Source organism: Atractosteus spatula, chromosome 8 (assembly GCF_055471065.1).
Source record: "Atractosteus spatula isolate fAtrSpa1 chromosome 8, fAtrSpa1.hap1, whole genome shotgun sequence".
In the NCBI taxonomy this organism is placed as follows: Eukaryota; Metazoa; Chordata; class Actinopteri; order Semionotiformes; family Lepisosteidae; genus Atractosteus; species Atractosteus spatula.
In genome coordinates, this window is record NC_142713.1 from 10,180,669 (window position 1) to 10,203,265 (window position 22,597).

Here is a 22,597-nt window from a genome sequence, read left to right on the forward strand (position 1 = left end):
GATGCCAACTTGCTATGCAAGCCAATGATAAAGATTAATTACAGTATTTCACTCTTATAGTGAGTGTTATGAAGCATTTACGTTTTTTAAGATTCAGCACAACTCTGATGATTGAATGATAATCAGGCCCAAACTGAGACATGACAAAGATTTATTACAATAATGCAACTATACAGTACATCAGTTACACTATACAAAGATATTTCCAGTTCAGTGGGTTTCATAATCATCCTTACTTTACACATAGAGAAATTCAGAATTCTGCCCCTAAATGCAAACCAGAGTTATTTTAGTTGAACAAATTACTTTCTTGACTGATTCATAACTTACAAATGTTCCTAATTTTCATACAATTGGTTAATTAGGGTGACTTACTGTATAAAAGCAACTAGATAAGGGACCAAAATCTTTTATTCCAGTGTAACCCTTTGATCTGGTTATCTGTTTAATTATACAATAAATTAAACAATTCAAGTGAATGATCCTGTAATAGAATTGATTCAAATGTCTGGTATTTGACTCCCCCTGAACTTGAAGAGGTCAGCATGGTAGCACAGTGGTTAGTAGCGCTGCTTCACAACACTGGGGCCTTGAGTTCAATTCCGGACCTGGGGTACTCTCTGTGTGGAGTTTGTATGTTCTCCTCATGTTCTTGTGGGTTTCCTCCCACAGTCTGAAGACAAACTGGTAGGTAAAGTGGCTTCTGGGAAAATTGGTCCTGGTTTGTGACTGTATGTGCCCTGTGATGGGCTGCCATCCCATCCACGGTGTACCCTGCCCGGTACACCTTGCCAGGATAGGCTCCGGCTCCCCATGACCCTGTTTTAGATATAGCGGTTAAAAAACTGATGGATGGATGATCTTGAGGATTGGTGATGATAATCCCTGATTCTGACTCAAGATTGACCTCTTTCAGCTATTGGTAGTAGTTCGTTAAAATGAATGAAAAGTTCTCGATGTATGCTGTTGATGCATGCACATGTTGCTACTTAATCTCATGGAAAAGTACTTGGCACCCTCAAAACAGTGCTGAGGGTGCCAAAGCTCAAAACATTAACTAGAAGACCCAATGCTCTGTTAGCCAATACATATAAACTACCAAGGAGGAGCATAAAAGCTGAAAATTCTACATCAGAGAACCCATCCTTGTAAACACAAAAAAATTGTTCTCTATGAAAGGACAGTTTCAACCACTGTTTCCTCTCCACAGCCTGGAGAGGAAACCTATAACAAAGTTCACGCGTCTAAGGATTCTCACCAGCTGCAGCCTTTTTATTTGTCTGAATATCTTGAGAAATTAGTTATATCTCTTAACCTACAGGGGGCAGGATTCCCGCCCTTGTGCGCCCAGTAAAAAGCCTCTGGTGAAATTATCTGTTCAATCTGAAATTCACCAGCACTAAAGGCAGTATGGGGAAATCATGGCACTTTGGTTATTAGGTAACATAACTACGGGACAACTATTCAAACCACACCTGTCCCACTATTATAACTCAACATGCGTAAACTCATTGTGTTTTGTTTTAGCATTGATTTAGTGTCCTAGTCATGATAATGATACTGGCTTGGTGCATTCAGTGAATTTAATGTAATTAGATTTAATTTTAAGTTTAAAAAAAGCCTTTCCTACTCAGTTTAAAAAAACACATTAGTCTAATCAGATCAATAAAATGTACTTGCCAACAACCTCACATTTAAGGAATTCAGAAGATCTCCTTCATTTCATTTCACTTTAACATGTAATAAACTGAATTCTAAAATCTAATTTTATTCCTGGATGCTGAATAATCGTATTTATCCTAGAGATCTACAAAAACGGTGAGTACCGATATTCTTTGGTTGGTTTCCGCAGGACATGGTGAGGTGAAAAATGCAAGCTTATTCATTTGTTAAGAATCCCAGTGGGAAGTGGCTCGGTAAGTAATTAAACCATCCCACAGAACAAACACTAGTTTAGTTTAAATACCTTGTTGTATTTCCTGGTACATCTGAATAGACTGCAGTTTATAGAGACACCACTGCCTTCAGAGCTGCCTTAAGATCTCAGACATAAGTGTATGTTAAATTTAAGTCTCCAAACCAGAGAGTACGTTTTAAGAAAACTGAATTATAAAAAATTATACTTTACCGATACAATAACCTCAGAAATTGTTAAAGATGCCACGCAACCTTCTAATCTAAATCTCAGTATCTGTAACTCTTAGATCTAACGTTACAGTTTAACAGAATGTTGAATTTAAGGAGGGGAAAAAAGATTTAAAGGATACTGAATTACCTTGATATTTCGTTTTCCATCAGGTAACCCTAAAAGTAAACGCGGTGGAAAATGTTTCGGAATGGCAGGTTACTCCAATCATCTTGCAGGAGGCGCCTATCAGCAAGGAAAGAGGTGGGGTTTATGTGGCTCAAGGTGACTGCAACAGGACTGCAGTAAAGATAAGCGGATGGCTGGCAGTAAGAGGTTTTGCGTTAGATAAATCTGGAAGGTGCAAAGTTTGGCAATCCTCACATGCGGTCAGCTGTTGAAATGAAGTAGAGCTGCAGAGGAGTCATGCTCTGGGATTTACGAACTGTCCTGCTGGTGATTCCATCGACAAGAGAGAGGGGCGAAACCCTTAGCAAGTTACTACTGCACTCGAACTTCTGTAGCAGTCAGTGAAGCAGACGCTGGTCTTTATACTACTTCTGCTGACGGTATACAGTCGCAAACAGCACCTGTACTACCGATGCCTGAATGTATTATTATGTATAATGAAGCCCGGTACTTAAGATGCGTTGTTACTGCGTCGGCTTTTTGCTTTTTCCTTCATCTCTAGTGGAGACTGAAATACGGAAAGGGGAAAGTGCAGCGCACCGGAAAATAAGATTTTAAATGTTCCCTAGGAGATCTAATAGTAAAACTACCTTGCATCCCATGGATGACTTCAGGAGGGCAGCAATCAGACGGAAACCAAGAGCAGATACTGCCTCGGACTGTGACCGGGAGAACTCTTTAGGTAAGTGATTTCATTCGGATGCAGTTTTGTGAAGAGTGCGATCGGAGTGGCGTCCACACGTTGTAAATGTTGCCCTGCTTTTCTAATCACACGTGCACAGTCAAGTCCTCTTTAATTCCACTTTAGCTAGGTAAGACCTAGACGTAAACAAGAAGCTGGAGTTTAGCTATGACTCAAGGTTGCCATACTTTTAATTTACCCCCTTTTTGGATGAAGAATAATGGGAATGTGTATCGTTATTTTTTGCTTCTCTCTTTATTATGGTGTAATGAAACCTGTTAGCGAAATTTTGTGGTTTACGCTGCGTCATTGTTTGTGTTTACCCGTCCGATGCGTTTTCAATTATAAATTTCTCACGCGTGGTGGAACTGTAGCTACATACAGTGCTTCATGTACAGACCTGGAAAAGTCAATGAAAGTGACTGCTGTATTTCCAGAATGACTATCATTCCTTATCTTCTGTAAATGGTACATACTCTAAACAGAAAAATGTTGTAGTTACACAGATTACCAGAATGCTCAAGAGCACTCCAAAAACAATTTTGGTTTTGAGTTTCCCTAAAGCGAATCGGCCCAGCTGAACAGCGGTTATACAATTAAAATTAATATTGGTATGCAATAAAACGCTGTATCAAACCGCTGCGTGTCGTAGCTTGTACTTCCTTTTTTCAAAATTCAGTCGGATTAAGTTGTAGTCACAGTAAATGCAGAACGAGGCACAGCAAGATCATGTAATTCCGGAGACTATTACTCAGGATCTTTGGTGATAAAAACCGGGAATGTGTCATGGTGTTTTACATAGCCCGAGGACATTTTAAGTGTGCAGGAGAAAACATTTGTAGACATGCCCTAACTAGAACAGATGCTTATACAATATTAAAAACCGACAAAGGATCTCTGTTCATTTCAAGTGAGGTTCTTCACAGTATTCTTTTGCAATAGGAAATGTTATGAATACAATATTCTGGAAATGTTATAGAATGCTTTTCCTACCGACGCGTTTTCTATACTGTATATTATAGACGCGTGCATTATTTTGTACCACTCTTAAACCATTCTGCTCAAAAACTGTTTTACCACCATAGTCTTGGATAATTTCCGAGCGGTAATCAGAAGGTACCCCTGAGATTTGATGCACTAGTTGCAGCTGGCGCAGCATAATTGGTGTTATTTTCTCGGAATGTGAGCCTAAATGCTGGTGACCAAGACCCCAATATTTAGCTAGAGTGCAATGATGACACAAATCAATTTTGTTTCGCACCTGAAGAAGGCTCCACAGCTGAAACGTCGTGTATCTTGTCTTCTCTTTTCAGCATGGAATAAACTTTTACTTGTTCCTTTGCAGCCTATGTGTGCCCACGCAGCTTGAAAACATGTCAGTTTACTTACCACTGTAGTCACTAGGAATAACATTTCTTCCATATGCAGTAAATACATTCACAGGATAGTAACACTAATTCCCCACAATATACCTATTTCTCTTACAACCATACAGTACATACAGACATCACATCACTTTCGGTAACCACTCATTCAATTCAGGGTCACGGTAACCCAGAGGCTATCCAAGGAAGAATTGGGCTCGAGGTAGGATACACCTTGGACAGGACGCCAGTCCATTGCAGGGCACACAGACACAAACATGCACACACTCACACCAGGGCCAAGTTTACAGAGGCAATTAACCTACCAGTTTGTTTTTGGACTATGGGAGAAAACCCACATGAACATGGGGAGAACATGCACACTCCATGGAGATAGCATCTCAGGAATTGTACCCAAGGCCCCAGCACTGCGAGGCAGCAAAGCTAACCACTGTGCCCCCATGCCTCCCATACTGTATATACAGATATACACTGGAAATGTCCACCTCAAAGTGTCTTGATGCAATAAAAAGTCAGTAATACAGTGTTAGTATCCCAATTTGGTGACAATATCTGTAAGGTAAGCTTGTGCAAGGAAAAAGATCTGTATGCTGTATGTTGTTTTTTTTTTAGATTGAACCAGTTCTGTCAACAGGCTTGGTTTCCCTCGGCTGGATGACTCAGGGAAAAAATCAGACAAAAGGAAGGAGGCCTTGACTATATAGTACTAAAGTATACTATCTATAAAAATACTTTTATTTTAGTAAAATGAATTTAGTATTTTTCTTCACTGAGTGCTTGCATAAACTCAATACCCAGTCATGCATTTGAAACCTATTTTTGTGTCCTGTGGAAAAAGCTTTCTTCAGAAAACCCATCTAATTGTGATGCTTTTCTTGAATTAGGTTATGGCTAGACTATGATTGGTAGAACAGTAAATAGGTTCCTGTCCTTCAAGGTGGGCTGCTCTTGCAGGCCCATCTCTTGACAGAGGCGTGCAGCTCTCTAGGTTGGCCCAGATCCTTCCCTGACTCCTGCTAATTTGATCCACTCTGATTCTTGGTTTTGTCTCTTCACTCAGTTGCAGCACCTTTACTCTAGCATGTATTTTTTTATTTGAGGAGTGTGTTGTGAGTAATGACTACTCAAACTCTCAGTGCCATTGAAAAGTATTCACCCCCTTCTAATGACATTCTATTTTGCTGGCAGATGTGCTTCTACAAAGAATTGAATACTTGCGCAATCAAAATATTTTAGAGTTTGATTTTTCTGAACTTATTGCAGACATTTAACCTCTCTAACCCATAAAAGTATCCAGTTTTAAGTGTTGAACATGAAAACCTTTGCACACATCATGTGTTATTCAACAAAATGAGACATCATTAGGAGGGGGTGAATACTTTTTTTGGACACTGTAATGACAGAGCTTCACGTAGCAATCATATCTTAACGGCGACATTTTAAAAGGGGCCTGGGGGTCTTGTCAACAAGTGATTTTGACTGCTTTGGTAGATTCACTGGGAACTGCTCTGACTGATGAGCTGGTAGGTAGCAACATATTGCTTTTGTGTTCCCCTGCTGCTGACTAGCATTCAGAGAAGGGTAGTAATCAGACAGGACAATGCTTAAAATACATTTAAGGGGGAGCCAGTTTTGATATTTTTGCATTACTTTTAAGTATTACAAAAATAAGTATTTAGAAGTACTTCCCTGTCATTTAGTTGGAAGCTGGCTTCTGAAAACCTTTGATGAGCTATCCTGAGATTTTATTTTGTCAAACGTATTTGAGATGGTCTGCTTTTGTTTTTATTTAAAACAGCAAGACCCCAGTTTTCTTGAAAGAATTTTAGACAGTAGACCTTTATTAGCTAGCTGCAACAGCACAAAGAAGTCTGTTTCCTGTCACAATGTTCAGAGAAAGCAGTCAAGCATTTCAATCACCATTTGTTTCTCTAGTAGTTCCCTTTTTCCTTTCTTTTTGTGTTTGTGCTGAATAGCTTTTGTGAAGTTGATGCTTTGACAAAGTTAAAAGTGATTCATTGTGTTTTATTCTGTATTACACGAATTATCAGAATGTACAAATGATGTATGAATATGTAAACAGAGTGCTGAGTCAAAATGCACAGAAATTGTGTTACTGAAGTATGTCAAAGTCTCCTTCACCATGCAAACATACTTTGTTAATTTAACCTTCTACTGTTTTGTTTAATACCTCTGATATTAAAGCTATTTACAAAAGTTTCACACTTGTTAATCACTCTCTACATGTCTGTCTACATTTTTAGCAGCTGTTGTTGACACTTCTAATACTACAACATACAGTACTTAGCCCCAAGATAAGAGTAAATATACTTGATTCCCCCCTCAGTGATCTGTCCTCTTTTCTAAAACAGTTAATTAGGTAAATAATTGTGAAAGGTTAAATGAAAATCAGAAGACCTTGGAGCTTTCAAAGTGGACTGAGTTGTTTAAATGTGTACAGATCACATCCTGCCCCAGCCCCTGATAAAACACAGTTACCTAGCCAGGCTCTGCTTGCCCTCATGTTTATTACCTAAAAAGTAAGCTTTCTGGTGCACAGGTGGCTCTCCTGGCTTTCAGTGGTACTCCCTATGGAAAAGTAGTGTTAACCTTGTTCTGCCTGTGTAAAAGGATCATCAGACAACTCTTGGATGGCCGTAGTGTCTCCCTGTCATAAAAAAAAAAACATAAGATCTTTACAATTGAATTTTTCTGGTACCTTTTTTATGGATCTGTCATTCGTATTTGATTTGATTGCAGTTGATGGCATTAACGATGCCGTGATTCAAGGTACAGTATAGTTTTACATTGAATTAGATCAATCAACACAAACCGGGTTAAACTATATTACTACAGGATAAAAATTGCTTCATATGTACAACACTGCAGATTATTGTCATTCCTGATCAGCAAAACTCAAATTGGCTGATACAGCAATGCCTTTGTCTTGTCTATGCAGTGTACTATACTCTACAACCTCCTTGTGCTGGAGTTCTAACAAAGAGGTTATTGTGCTGGAGGTGGGGTGTGGCGTTTCTTTAAGTGTTCAGCAGTAAGAATAATTAGAACTATAATTCTGTTGTTGGGTTGAATGTGTAAGATATGTTGAGCGCTGTAACATCAAAATGGGGCAGTTTCTTTTTTATTCAATTCTTTAGAGATTGGGGAGGCATGGTGGCACAGTAGTTAGCTTTGCTGTGTTGCAGCAATTAGACGCTGTGTTCAAAGGGGTGCTGTTTGTGGAGTGTGCAGGAACCCCCCATGTTTGCATTGGTTTCCTCCAGGTGCTCCAGTTTCCTCCCACACTCCTGAGTCATGGTGGTGCGTTAATTGGTTTCTAAGGTTTGAGTTTCCAGGTGTGAGTGCAGGCGTTTGTGTCTGAGTGTGACCCGTGATGGACTAGCATCCAATCCAGGGTGTATCCTGCCTTGACCCAGAATTGGATAAGCCATTAATGTAAGTGATGTGATGTTTAGTGATGTCCTTGGTATATTTAGGTCTGAGCATTTCAGTTAAACAAATAGTTTACTTTTTCTAATATTTAAAGCAATGTATTAAAATTGGAATAATTGGAATTGGAAAGTCTATCTTTTACAATGGCTCCTATATTTAACATTTATTGGAATTGTCCTGGCCAAATTTCCCATTGTCCCTTACCAATCATGGCCTCCTAATAATCCCCATCTATGAACTGGCTTCATTACTCTGTTCTCCTCCCCACTGATAGCTGATGTGTGGTGAGCATTCTGGTACACTAAGGCGCCCGTCGCATCATCCAGGTGGATGCTGCACCTTGGTGGTGGTGGAGGGGAGTCCCCAATACCTGTAAAGTGTTTTGAGTGTAGTATCCAGAAAAGTGCTATATACTGTACAGTAAGTGTAAGCAATTATTATTAGTAGTATTATTAATTGTGGCATATAAGAAAGCAGTTAACACCTAAACTGGAGAAAGAACATTTTTTACTCTTCCTTATATAATCTGAACTGAATCTGGCCCCAGGTTACATCACTGATGATGGGTCCAAAAGCATTGAGAGATGTTTGGTATTGTTATATCTATTTGAAGGGGCTATTGAAATGTTTGTATAGAAACAACGGTCATCATCTCGTTAGTGTCAGCATTTGCAGTTCTTGAGGTCTACAAAGCAATATAGTGAGTGGTTGGTGGTCTGATCAAAGGAATCCTGCAGGTTACCTTGGTTAATTAAGTTCCGAGCAAATGATTTTCAGTGATCAAAAGTTCAGGAACAGAGGATATAATAGACAGGTAGACAGAGAGAGGGACCCAGAGAGAAGGGAGGACATGGGACAGACCGAAAGACACAAGGAGAGAGAAGAAAGCATGTGCTGGGCAAGAGGTACTTGCTTGGATAAGCCATAAGGATCGCACTCTAGTAAAGTATTAAACCTTGTCCAGAGAGCTTGCCATCCTCTTTTTTTTAGGAAACTTTGATTTCCTGTCTAAAGGATCCCTAGCTTAAAAATATGATCTCTCCTTGTCAGTGAATGCATTTTTAGGTTAAGGAGATAGGTTCCTATTCACTTTCCATTGTTATATAATGAGAGATTTAATTGCATGTCATATTTTGTTTAGTTTAGGATGTGGGTTTATCTCTCTTATTGGCCATTGTAGGTGTTATATAGGCACTGTGAATACTTTGTGAAAGTCAAGGTTTTTTTCTGCTTTGTCAAAATGTAGGCCTCTTGGTCGCCATGTTGATTAAATAGAGTAACTTCTATGTATGGCTATGTTGTGTGTTGTTTAGTGTGTCATTGTTAATATTATATTCTAAATTAATTAATAAATATTTGTTTAACCTTCTGTGCCTGACTAATTACTCTTTTCACCAAAGCTGTGCCAGAGAGCAAAGATCTGAAGTATAATTATATCTAATTATATCAACCACTTGGATATATTCTTGGCATAATCAATTTACAAATCAAATTTACAATTTGGGGTTGCGATTATTTTGCTTATTGTTTATCCTGCTCTGTATTTTCTCTATTTCATTTTCTTAACCCCACATTTGTAGCAGTATCGTCACACTTTTACATCCTGTGCAAAGGATTAAATCCTAAACCATTTTATTGTGACTATAGTATACATGAATATAAGACCATAAATATAACGGATTCATGAATTTTCCTAATTAATGTCACTCAAAATTTTAAGTTGTTTAAACCTTTTCCCTTTGCATAACTACACAACTTCACAAACCAATGGATGCCCTCATAACAAAATGGTGTAAATTGGTCCCTAAGCTATCACTTGGAACTTTATTTCTTCACCGAAGCTTTCTGCAAATGAGACAATGTGATGTCTGGACTGAAGTGGGGGTTGGTGAAGCTTCTCTACCGCAGTAACACTTACCATGTGTGGTCATGATCTGTCATATTGCAGATTGACACCATTGGCAAAAAAATAAAACTAAAAGTGTCAGAAAAGTGATGATGGAAGTATTTTTTGTCACCAACATTAGTGCAAACAGTGAAATGGTGAAATAAAACCTGCAGTTTTACCACTACTAGATGTGAAGGTCTCACTGTGCTTATTTTATGTTTGCTATCAGGGGACAATAAGGGCAGTAGATGTTTCTTCCATTCATGTTAAATTCAGAATTTTGTAAATTAATTTTGTTTTTAATCAGAGTTACCCTTAACACCTATGTGATATTATTAATCAGTATTGCCTTAAAACCTGCAATACACAAAGTGTGGCTACTTTCTGGTTAATATTGCCATAGATGTCTGTGATACTTTAAGTTAGCTAAAGTTAACTCCAACTTTTGAAAGATTTAACTATCTCCTCATTTGAATCAATAAAAGGGGGGAAAATGCTTTCTATTAATCCATTTTCCAACCACTTTATCCATTAAAGGGTTGCAGGGGAGCTGGAGCCTATCCCAGCAAGCAACAGCCGGAAGGCAGGATACACCCTGGTTGAGACATCAGTCCATTGCAGGGCAGACACAGACACAAACATGCACACACCAACTTTCCCTGAAGCCAATTTACCTACCAGTATGTTTCTGAACTGTGGATGGATACTAGAGCACCTGGAGGAAACCCAGGTTTCCCATCTGAACTTGGGGAGAACATGCACACTCCACACAGATAGCACCTCAGACATTTATCCCAGGGGACCCAGTACTGAAGTGCACCAGTGCTTACCACTGTGCTGCTGTGCTGCCCTGAAAAGGGCTTTCTTGTAGCACTAATTTTAGAATGATGAGAAATAAGGTTATCTTTTCTACACACTGTGGCTAGGTCACTTTTTCTGTGTCATGTCTGAAGAGAATAAATATGAATAAGTTTCCATATTTATTGAATGGGTAAATAGAAGGCATGTGGAGAAAACTTAAAATATTAGTGCTTGCACACCACTTTCTATGTCCCCTTTCATTCTTTTCCATGGTTTTTTTTTTTTAAATACTGTTTTAAAAGGACTTGTGAACAGCTTACGAGAGATGTTGGTAAAAGCACTTTGTATCATTTCTGTTTTATCTGCAATGCACCATTGCTCAAACCTCACGAATGACTGAGTCATTGGTTCAGTTCCTTAGAATTTTCACCTGTCAGGAGTCCCACACTGACACTCATTTGATTATTCTCTTGTCATTTTAACCTCTTTTGGCCTATTTTCTCTTTAATCTCACATGTATTTCTTGCAGGACATATACAGCATCCTGTTAGTTTTTCATATTGCTGTTTATTTCCTCTGAAATGACTGAGAAAAACAGGTCAGCAGGGTTGGATAAATACCCATATTTTGTTTGATGTTTGAAGGCTGAAAGCTTTGCCCCCCCACCAGCACCAGTTTCCTGTGTGTGTTCCTTGGATTAAACTGGGTAAACTAGTTCTCTAGGGGTATATCCTTGTTCTGTTGGCCAAGTTGAAAATCATCCAGGCTGTTTTTTTTTTCAAGATGTTGTTAAATGAAGCCCTATACTACTTTCATTTATAATACATTTTAACTTTCAATAACCTCCTTTCTAGTTGTGCATTTTTATGGTATCATGTGTCGGATTGTTGCAGCCCTTGTGGGATGATCCAAAGAACAATCGCAGGTTGCGGAAAATATCTTCTTGCCAGTGAGGCAAAAACCTAATTTGTATTTAATCTTCCAGAGCAAAGGATTTTGCTTTTGTGCGTGCGGTTTTGTCTAATGCGGAGCATTTCAGGATGTGTTTTGTGTTTTTCAAAACACTATACTGTAGAATTGCCATAACTGTGCTACGTGAATTGGGGATAAATGATAGCAGTAGTTTAGATATTCTTTTTTAAATGGCTCGTCTATTACTAGTGTTTTAGATTTAGCAATGAGAATTGGATGCAACACCAGCTCAGTACCCAATATTTTCCTTGAGTCCAAACAGAATATTAGATAGGTTGCCCAATCATAGTTTAGGTACTTGGAAATCTATGCTCTTTAGTATTTTATAGGTTAACAAACTCTTGCAGTAGTTTACATTTACACCTCTAATGTAATGTTTTGGCAAGTACTTTGCAAATAGCCCATAACTGCTTACAAAATTTGTTCTTCAGATTACTAGAATTGGAGTGGAGTAGCACCTGCCACACAACTGCAGGATTCTGTCAGTCAGGCATCTGTTTGTGTGTTGTTCTCCACCTTGTCTGCATGGGTTTTCTGTCTCACTTTCAGGCCTGTGTTTCTCAGGCTCTGGTTTACTGCAAGCACCCCCTAGAAGAAGTGAGTACTTCCTGGAACTGGAACAGACATGTTGAACTCCCCTTAGGCGAGATCATTGGAGAACAGTCATTAAGACAGTAATAGTATACAGGAGAGCGAGATTGGAATGGCTCCAAGAAAAAAGAAGTTAGGCTTGACAATCACCATTTTTCTCCCTCTGTGTTTTACTCTGAAATGACAGCTTCATTGAGACAGCTCTTTATCTGATGTTGTTTGTGTATCCATAGGCCTCCACCATGGGAATCTTGGATGTTCCTTTCCCACAATAAAAGTAAATGGTTTAGCAGGGACTGAAATCCTCCAGGTTCCAGGCACACAGCTGATCTTACACAGCACAGCAGCTGGGGGCTGGTTTAAAAAAGCGTGACCTCTTTCCAACCTCTGCCTGGCATTCTGCCACTAGCTCATAAGTGTGACGGCACAGCAGTGCACTGTAGCTGTATTCTTTTCTTATTCTGGTTATTGGTTTGATTCTTAAAAACTTCCCTGCAACTCACAGCTGGCAGCCCCACTGAAGCTCAGCAGGTGTGATCCTGGTCAGGACCAGGATGGGAGACCTCCTGGGAAAAACTAAGGTTGCTGCAGGAAGAGGTGTTAGTGGGGTCAGCTGGGGGCACTCACCCTGTGGTCTATGTGGGTCCTAATGCCCCAGTATAGGTATATGTAACCCTGGTGTCCTGGCCAAATTTCCTATTAGCCTTTTCCAGTCATGGCCTCCTAATAATCCCCATTAATGAACTGGCTTCATCACTTTGTTCTCCTCCCCACTGATAGCTGATGTGAGGTGAGTGTACTGGCGCATTATGGCTGCTGTTGCATCATCCAGGTGGGGCTGCGCATTGGTGGTGGTGGAGGGGAGTTCCCATTACCTCTGAAGGGCTTTGAGTGGAGTGTCGATCAGCAAAGACAGCTAAAGGAAATCATGTCTCGGGTATCAGGAAGTAGTGTTGGTGGAGCAACAAGTGTTGCTGACCAATTATAGCAGACATCTACAGTAAGTGAGTGCTCAAGTGGGGTTACAGCCTGTAACAACACTGTTGCAGTGTGTGTTTAAATAATTAAGAGTGAGCTTGTCTGTCTTCATAAAGGATCCTACAGTATGTAGTTTCTGAAATGTAGGGGTGCTATGTTTAAGTGATTTGATGATGTTTCAGGGAAGGCCTGGTCCTAGAGAGTCTGAATCCAGCGTGGTTTCTAAATATTTGGAACAATTTTGCTTTGACCACTTAAGAGGGTATTTCTGCAATTAAGTACATCAGAAATTATTTGAAAGCAAAATACTGTTATGTGTCAGGGTATGCTAGTTATATAAATATTTACTGTATAGAGTGAGTATTTTGTTCACCAATATGGAGTTTAATGTCCAATTTAGCCACATAGTCAATTTGAGTGGACTGCACAAGACCGGTCTAAGAGATGTCCAAATATATAATGAAAAATGTTATTACGATTTCTTGTTTTCACCTTAGAAATACTGCATTAGACAATGTTTATCACTACTCACTGAAGCTAAGCAGGGTTGAGCCTGGTCAGTACTTGGATGGAAGACTTCCTGGGAAGCTATGGTTGCTGCTGGAAGTGGTGTTAGTGGGACCATCAGAGACCCCCACCCTGCGGTCTGTGTGGTTCCTAATGCCCCTATACCGCTGTGCTGTAGTGGGCACCGTCTTTCGGATGAGACATTAAACCCAGGTCCTGACTCTTCTTAGTGGTCATGAAAGATCCCTGGGCATTTCTCGATAACAGTAGGGAGTTATCCCAGTGTCCGTGCCAAATTTCCCCCCTCAGCCTTTATCGTCCCCATGTATGATTGGCTTGCACTTGCCCTGCAGTGGACTGGCGGCCAATCCAGGGTGTACCCTGCCTTGCGCTTGTTTCTTGCCAAGTACTGTAGGCTCTGGCTTCCCATGACACCAAATGGTATAAAGCAGTTGGCAAATGACATGACAAGGTTTATCAATGTCTGATGCTGAATGCTTGATTCATGCATTTATAACATCAGGGCTTGGTTTCTGCAACTCTGTATTCTTTGGGCTCCCTAACACTCTTCGTAACAAGTCACAATATGTCAATAACTCTGCAGCTAACCTACTAACTCACACCAGACCCTGGCAGCAAATTACTCCTACACTTACTGTAAGTCTCTGCATTGGTTGCCTATAAAGTCATGTACTCTATTTAATACAAGATCTTGTTATTGACTTTTAAGGCTTTAAATAATCTGGCTCCATCATACATCTCTGAACTCCTCAGTGTTTACACTCTCTCCTGCAGGCTCTGCTCAGTTGAGGCTGACCTGTACCTCACTGTACCCAAGACTAAATCTCTCACCAACAGTAACAATCTGACTTTTCTGTGCTCCTTCGTTATGGATTGGCCTTTCCTTTGACTGTGAGAGACAAATTCTTTAACTCTCCTTAACTCATCTTAGATCACCCTTTTAGTACGGCCAGTGTCTGATTGCTCTATATTCTATCCTGTCTTTTTTTGTTTTGTTTTTTAATTTCATTTTTACTTTTTACTTTTCTAGTGTACTTTCTTTATCACTATGTACAGTGTCCTTAGGTTTGGAAAGGTACTTACAGTATAATGGCATATTATTATTATTAAATACTTTTTAAAAAATTCTAGCAGTTTGGGCCTGCTCCTCAGACTGAAACCTAACAGGCATTCCTGAGTAACAAAGAAACCAGTAATAAATTTAAGGAAAGAGGGCTGTGTGGTTTCATATTTGAAGGAATGTTTTCTTCCTTATGCTATCCTCTAGGCAGAACTTGTATCTGGGATGCATAATTTGGGGAGAGGTCTGTGCACAAACCAGCAATACCTCCCTAAACAACTATGTCTCAGTTATGTAGCATTGAGGCTGGTCCATCTCTGTCAGTACCTTTACCTCACAGTATCTCAGTAACACAGAGTTTGTAAATAGGAAGAACAGCTACTGTGTGACAGGCTATCAGTTATTTGCTGTCCTGGGGGTCCACTGTTGCCACTAGTTGCTACCTTGACTACATTCTTTTGTATTTTGTGTTTCGTTTGTAGTTATTGTAAGTAGATTGTTGTCTTTTAAGTTTCTTTAAGTTATTACACCACCAGTGAACTGACAAAAACAAAGCAACCATTTCATTGTGCTATTATATTTTAATAATTACCACCCGGGCGAGCTGGGGTCAGGACCTAACTAGGTTGTTACTATATTGTTTAGTTTGTTGACGCACGCCACGTTTTGACGATATTAAAATCCCGTAGCTCTCGAGCGCCACAGTTGGCTATTCCTGACTTGATTGAAATTGTATTGATTTGAAAGGAAAATTGATTAAAACTCACAAGTGCTCTACTGTAAGTGTTTACAAAATGATGACGTAAGAGATGGCCTGTAAGACCTGCTGACTGTCAGCCTCCAGGGTGGGTCACTCATGGAGTTTTAAACAAAACTTTACAAGGATCCTTATTCTGCCCATTTCCACCTACCTGTGTTTAAATGAGCTTCATGCATCCTTCTCTCCAGCCCCTCTTTGACTTTGCAGCAGGTTTCTGGTTTGAATTAGTGCTCGAATATTTCATATATTGTGATAATTTTCTTGGTGGTATTTAGAGTGCCCTCCATTAATATTGGTAAACATTCGTTATGGATGGTTAAATATTAAGATACTCTATAAGTGTCAAAGAGCATGTGTACAGTAACTACAGTACATACATTAGGTTTTAATTGGATAGTTTAGTTAAGATATCTTGTCTTAATGTTGTCTTTATGCTTATTAATAGTCTTTAAAATGTTATGACACTACATTCTGGAATATGTATGTGATTTATTTGTCACACTAAATTTTATCTTTACCCACTGATTGTAAACATCATTAACTTCCTCAAGTGTTGTAACTCTGCATATAAACAAAGATTTCATCCTTGTTAAAATGTTAAAATCAAACTATATGATCCAGTTAGTTATATTTAGTAGAGGCTTTTATCATGAGTCACTGTCTGCTTTTTCTATATGGTGTAATTCACATAATTAAGGTGATTTAGCATGTGTAAGGGCAATTAAATTGTTCACCATCAAGCTACTGGTACATGTGGTGGGAGTTTAACTGTAGTTCACAAGGAATGACAGCAGCCAAAGATTGAGAGAATATAGAATTGGTTATTTAGATGAGAAGGCTTGGCTTAACCTGCTTGGCTGAGGGCCAACCTCCTGGCCTTTGGACTGGGAGGATAGGACTCCCAAAAGAACCAAGCGGAACGCTCAATCACCAGTGCAGAAAAACGATGGTCGACCTAAATTCAACCTAGGAGAGAAAATGCTTGTTTGAGGATATCAGGGTTGGTTTTAATATATGCGTGATAGGCCTCTGAGGACCAACAACCATTGTTTGATAAGATACTCTGGGATGCCTTGTCGAGCAGCGGAGGAAGCAGCCCCTGTTCTGAAGGAATGGCTAGAGAATTGTTCAGGAGGAAATCCAGCAGTTAGGAGTACATTGTGAGAGAGAAACCAGCCACGGGTCACGATAAGGTCCTTCTCGTTTACAGAGGATCTGTAGGCGAAGCTCTGGCCAGGGTGTGAAGTCGCATGTAATTGGAAAGAGGCTTGTATGGGCTGATGTAAGAATGTAGAGTTGAAATAATATATAAGGGTGCCAGACCTCGACTGATTAATGTTGCTTTTCTTGAGATAGAAGGTTAAAGTATCGGGAGATAAGATATTGATGTCAGATAAGCATGGTTGGGAAGAATGATCAAAGGATGCGGAAGTAGCAGTAAATTCAGAGCATTTCAGGAAGCTGAAGAATGCCAGCAGGAACAGAGATTCGAGTGTGCTGTCAACCAAGCGTGAGTGGTAACTAGATCTGAGAACATGAATGCAGGATTCCAGGATGTCTGAGGTGAGTGGTGTGTGTTGATTCTGAAGGGGTTTCCCAGATCGCTGGAAGCCTTTTAGAAGGAGAGTGATTTGAGGGTGAATAAGGGATGGACAGGTCGTGCCAAAAAGGAGTTTATGGAAGAACTGGATGCCACTGAGGTATGCCTTAGTAGTGGATATCCGCACTTTGAGTGAGTTCCTACAGTAGCAGATAATAGACAATATGGTCAGAAAATCAAAAGATGGGAACTTTGTGTCTGGGAGATGGGAGAGGCTGAAGGATTGGAAGCCCTTCCAGGCAGTACAGTACGAACTGAGAGTGCGAGGAGCAATCCCCGATAGGATAGTTTGCTGGGCCCGCTGGAGATAGCGATGGAAAGGATGATTCAGAAGAACGTGAGTTCTGAATGAGGAGGTATTGTGCAAGGTTTCAAGCTTGCATCTGATGCCAAGTTCCTGAACTTCTGAAATTGAAAGTGAGAGAGAGAATCGGCTATCCCGTTGAGGTGGCATGGAATATGAGCTTCAGCGAGAATGAATTGATTTGTGAGAGAAATCCATTTAAGGCGGCAGAGGAATTTCATGACAGATTGGGGCGGTGAACTTCCTTTGTTGATTATGTGAGCTACTGTGATGTTATCCTAATAAATAAGAACAGATTTTTGTTTCCAATTGTCACCCCAAAGAGTAGCAGCAACAGCTATTGGGAATATTTCGAATAAGGCAGAAGACCGCTCGGCAAGACGAATGGAGAAGGAGGCCAAGGGGCTGTGAACCATTGGCCTTGATAGTAACCTCCAAAACCAATAGAGGACGCTGCATCAGTAAAAAGCTGGATATCCTCAGGGGCAGACAAGAGATCATTGTAGAAAAGAGATATGCCGTTCCAGTTGGCCAAGAATAGCTGCCATAGCCTGAGTTTGAATTTGCAGTTAGCAGAAAGGCTTACATGATGGTGAAGAGGCAAGGTCAAGAAGGTAGGAAATGAACGACCAGCCTTGAGGAATGATGCGCATGGTATAATTGAGGTGGCCGAGCAGGGAGAGAAGTTCCCTTTCTATGCAAAATTTAGCAGAAGAGTAGGTAGAAATATACAGCTGGTTCCGGTCGGGTTTGTCATGAGACAGGGAGACAGAGAAATCGATGGAATTGAGGATGATCTCAAGGAATTCAATAGTATGGGAGGGGCCAGATGTTTTGTCTCCTAGGTTCTTAAAAACGGAAATAAGTGTGGAGGAGGGTCTTGCAGGGGGGAAATCTATATTGAGGAGGTAATCAAGAAGATGGATTAGGAAGGGGAGTTTGTAGTTATTTAAGAGGATCCAGTAGAGAGCTTCAGCTAGGGTGTCAAAAATGTGTGGCCTACTCTTGCAGCCGAACTTTAAGCAAACTGCAAAGAAGAACTTATTCCGTCAATAAAACTCAGAAGAGATGCCAGAAGTCGGGATCAAGAGGTATCACCTTGAAGGCACTGGAGATGTCAGCCTTTGCAAGCCAGGCACCTGGACCGATGAGTGACATAGCATGGTTAATGGTGGCATCATGCAAGAAGAAGTTGGATCTAGGAATAAGACTATTGGCGCTTGGCACGCAGGATTTATGCGAAGCTGACAGGTCGATTATGCAGTGTTTTTTACCGTAGTATTTACCAATAGGGTTGATACAGTATGTGGGAAATGGCGGAGAATCAAATGGGCCAATCATGAAACCTTTCTCAACTTCGGGTGCCAGCAAGGAATCCACGGACTGAGGATCGGCAGTAGCAGATTGCGCGTTCCCGCAGATGACAGGGGAAGAAGAAAGTGTGCAGAAGCCTGGTGAGAACCCAAAGGAAAGGCCATTGAGCAAGATGTGAGTGGAAAAGGGGTTTGGGTGGCAGGGCAATTCGGACGCAAGAGCAGGAATGTCAATTGAGGTAGATGAATGAGCCAATAGTCATTTGGGAATGCGAGAAGCGGAGTGCGCATGGAAGGGCAGGCGGGGGCACAGTTGAGCATGAGCTTGCGAATGGTATCTGGACAAAGGTTCGAGGCGTGTGACTGGGAGGAACAAATGTCACAGGAAGGAGATCTGATGCCAGCAAATATACGGCAGTAAAGCTCGATGTCAAGGCTCCCCAGTAAGTGCGCTGATTCCAATGGAGTAGGCGGGCAGCAGCCTTAGCCAAGAACTGCTTATGGTAGTCATAGAACAGGGAGTCCCCAAAGCGGACCGATAAATTGAGGATGATGTGCATATAATCATCAAGTTCCTGTCGACGATGCACATGATGTCATGAAAGATGCTGAAAGCCAGGCAAAGCTCAGAAATTGTGAGGACTGAAGCAGAGTGAGGATCGGAAGATTTGAGAGTAACGAAGACCGTACCGCAGTTGACTGTTCTAGAGTAGGAGTTGTAAGTGGAGGAAGAGAGAAGGTGAGCTAGATTGACGTCTGCATCTCATAAAATTTGCTGCCGGAGTGAGAGAGGAATGGGAGGAAGACTAAACACCAGTGCATTAGGAGGAGCTGGAAGAGGAACAGCTGTTTGAAGAGAAAAGTCCCTGTTAAGGGGGGATGAGGCAGGAGAGATGGGAACGGGAACGTAACCAGCAGGTGGTGCGGGAGGGAATGATGGGTTGGAGTCAGAAGAGAGTGCAGAAATGAAATTAAATAGAGAGGAAGGGAGTGGGGGAGGGACGTGGACCTGGGGCCTTAGACTCAGCAGCGTGGGTTTAGAGAAGGAGGCTGGGTAGAAGAAGCAGGGTGCAGTTGCCCAGAAAAGGTAAGGGTTGGTTGAGGAAGAAATGCAGACGAAGATATAGAAGGACGAGACACAGCAGAAGACACAACAGGTGTCACAGGCAGCCTCAGGGTCCTTGTATTAGGCTGGGGAACAGCGGTGCCGGGGAATGCTGTGGAACCGGAGTTTGCTTTTTTTAGGCTGCAGATAGATTCTGTGAAAACAGAACTTTTTGGGGAGCATTTCTTTAAAACTGGACACCGTGTTTTTGGAGCGTTCTCTGAAGGCTTGCCACAGTCTAGTTTGTAATCACGGGAGACGACTCAGGAGAAGGAGGAGCGGATATACGTTAACCATGGTGGGGATGTTTACATGTGAGGCGGGGGCTGCTGGGAGAATTCGCCATAGAGGAAGGAGAGGGCTGGATTTGTGATGAGGGAGGGATGATGATGGCAGAATGTAATCTTCAGCAAGGAGCTGAATCCTGTGAGGACTAGCCGGGAGATGAGCGGTGCTGGTAGGAAAGCAGGGGATGGAGACGACGAGATGCTGGTAAGAGAAACAGGAGGAACGTGCTGGTCGAGGAGCCTAGGGGAATCCTCTGTGCTTCTGAAAAGTTCTTAGTCGGAGCAGGAGATTTGCAGATCCACGAGTAATTGAAACACAAGAGTAAGTAGCGCTGGGCGGAGCACATACTTGTACGATGCAAAAACGAGCGAGGAAGGACAGAGGGTGACATTTGGTATATACGTATGGAGACTGAGTGCTTACGTCAGAATTAGTTTGCAGCAGCTGAGTTGAGCTTGGCTGCCTTCATTCCTCCAGAACTTTTATTAAAAACTCAATTTAAATAAGAGTACCACATTCATTGTTCCTATGTTAAATGATTGACAGCAGTGAAGTGATGTGAACTCAATGCTGGTCCTTTAGTATATACCGGTGATCATTCATTTCTTATCTGCCATGCTGAATGGAGAAGGCCTACTGGTCCTTAAGCAAAAGTATTTCTTCTTGAAATACCTTTGAAATGGCATATCCATGCCTGGCAATAATTTGATGTTTTGCAGATTTCAACTTGTCATTTACAGTGATGTTTGTGACTTTGAAAGTACTATCCCCCATAGATTGTGTGGAAGATTTGGATTTTGGATCTCCAACCTTTCAGATTTTATTGGTGATCGAAAATTGATTTTGTATTTATTGCCAATTATTTGTCATATATCCACCGGATTTGGAAGAACACGTTTTGTGTTTTTGACTTACTGGCTCACAGCTACAAACTCCATGACTGCACACAGAAGAAGAAGGAAGTTGTAGGGCAACCCCTCTCACCTGCGCACATTCAGGCCACTTGTCTTTTAACACCTCACAAGGAACGCAGCCCTAATTTGGAGGTTCAGCACTGATTAGAGGAGAGAGTTGCCTGTAGGCTCCCAGGGGGCACTGTTGCTCACAGAGCTCCCCAGGAGCTTTGGCAAGGAAGCCACATTATCATCTTCAACAATTTGAATGTGTTGCTCCCACACAACTGTCTCTAAAAAGAGGGCCTCCTGTTCTTAATTTGAAATTCACATTCCCATTGTTTCTACCTTAAACCTCTGTGTTTCCCCATGAAGAGGCTGAATATTAGAAGAATAATATCCCCTTGTAGTATTCTGTGCTCAAGAGATTCACCCTAAAAGAATTGTAGCACATACTGTATCTTTAAATTGAGGAATGTATCTGGTCACTTTTCTTTGGACTGATTCCACAACAGCAGTATCTTTTTTTTTTTTAACAGGGTGACTGAAATTGTCCATACTACTTGAAATGAGTTTCAGTAGTGCATTTTACAATTTAAGCATAACATCCTTTCATTTAAAGTTCAAAGGGTAAAATATATATCTTAGCATTCATTCTGACTTTTTATTTTTTGTGAATTCCCCATATTGTCTAGAAATCCAAAATGATGCCAACATGAACACCTACTGTTTTTTTTTCATAGTTTTATCTTCTTCAAGTTCCATTTTAAGTGTTACCTCCTTTGCAGCTTTAACAATATTTACTTCTACTCCTCTGATATATTTTTATACTAAAATCTAGGAGTTAGATGGCCAGTCAATAAGCTGATTGTTGTTTTCAAATTACATTATTGTATGATTTCTCAGTAATTATTTTCTCTAAACCATAATAACCAAAACAAAAACTAACTGCTATCTAACTGCTATTAGAGTCCTTACTATGCTGTTATAGAAACTTTTTTTTTCCCTGACTAGACAAGAGGTTTAACTAATTCCAAACCAAAACTCTAAAGAGTGATAACAGTTTAACTGTAATTCTTTTACTCATCTCTATCTCTTTGGTGCCATAGGTTGTGCATGAGCAATATTTAGTCTTGGAAACAAAAACCATAAGGAGTTATAACTATAAACTGATTAAAATATTCCAAATCTGACACTGTACGTCTTTGCAATTAAAGAGTGTTATTGCAATTGGAGGGTATTGCAGTACCCAGCACTGTAAGTGCTGTTGTTAGACTGGCAAAGAAAAGGCATTGTGTGTAAAGATTTAGTATTGTCACCTGATTGGGCAATTGGGGTGTCAGTGGGACTGCCTCACAAGTCACACCCAAATGCACACTTTTCGCTTTCAGCACACGCACACAGTCACAAGACACTCCCAAACACAGAAGGTAAGTGCTGGGTACTGCCTAGGGTACTTTTGACATATGTCATCAGTGATTAGTATCAGTATATCATAGTGATTTTCACATTCTATTTGAACATTTAAATTGATTGGAATAGAAATTCATTGAACTTGTTGGCAAATACGTTTTGAACCTGAACTTGCTTAGTTGGTATTCTAGATTTTTTTAAAAAAGAGAAGGTTTTGTTCCACACAGTGCCACAGTCAGGACATTCTAGTCCCAGCTACAGTAGTTTGG

At 40.6% G+C, this 22,597-nt stretch overlaps 1 protein-coding gene across 2 annotated transcripts in view; it reads left to right on the plus strand.

Annotated features, from left to right (window-relative positions):
- Nucleotides 1-2,741: 2,741 nt before the first annotated feature.
- fgd4a (FYVE, RhoGEF and PH domain containing 4a) overlaps nucleotides 2,742-22,597 on the plus strand; it is a 128,874-nt gene continuing 109,018 nt past the window's right edge. For both annotated transcript variants that reach the window (XM_088924043.1, XM_088924046.1), the window contains exon 1: nucleotides 2,742-2,996. In XM_088924043.1, coding sequence (XP_088780169.1) covers nucleotides 2,873-2,996 — 124 coding nt within the window. In that variant the 5' untranslated portion in view covers nucleotides 2,742-2,872. The remainder of the gene's footprint in view (nucleotides 2,997-22,597) is intronic.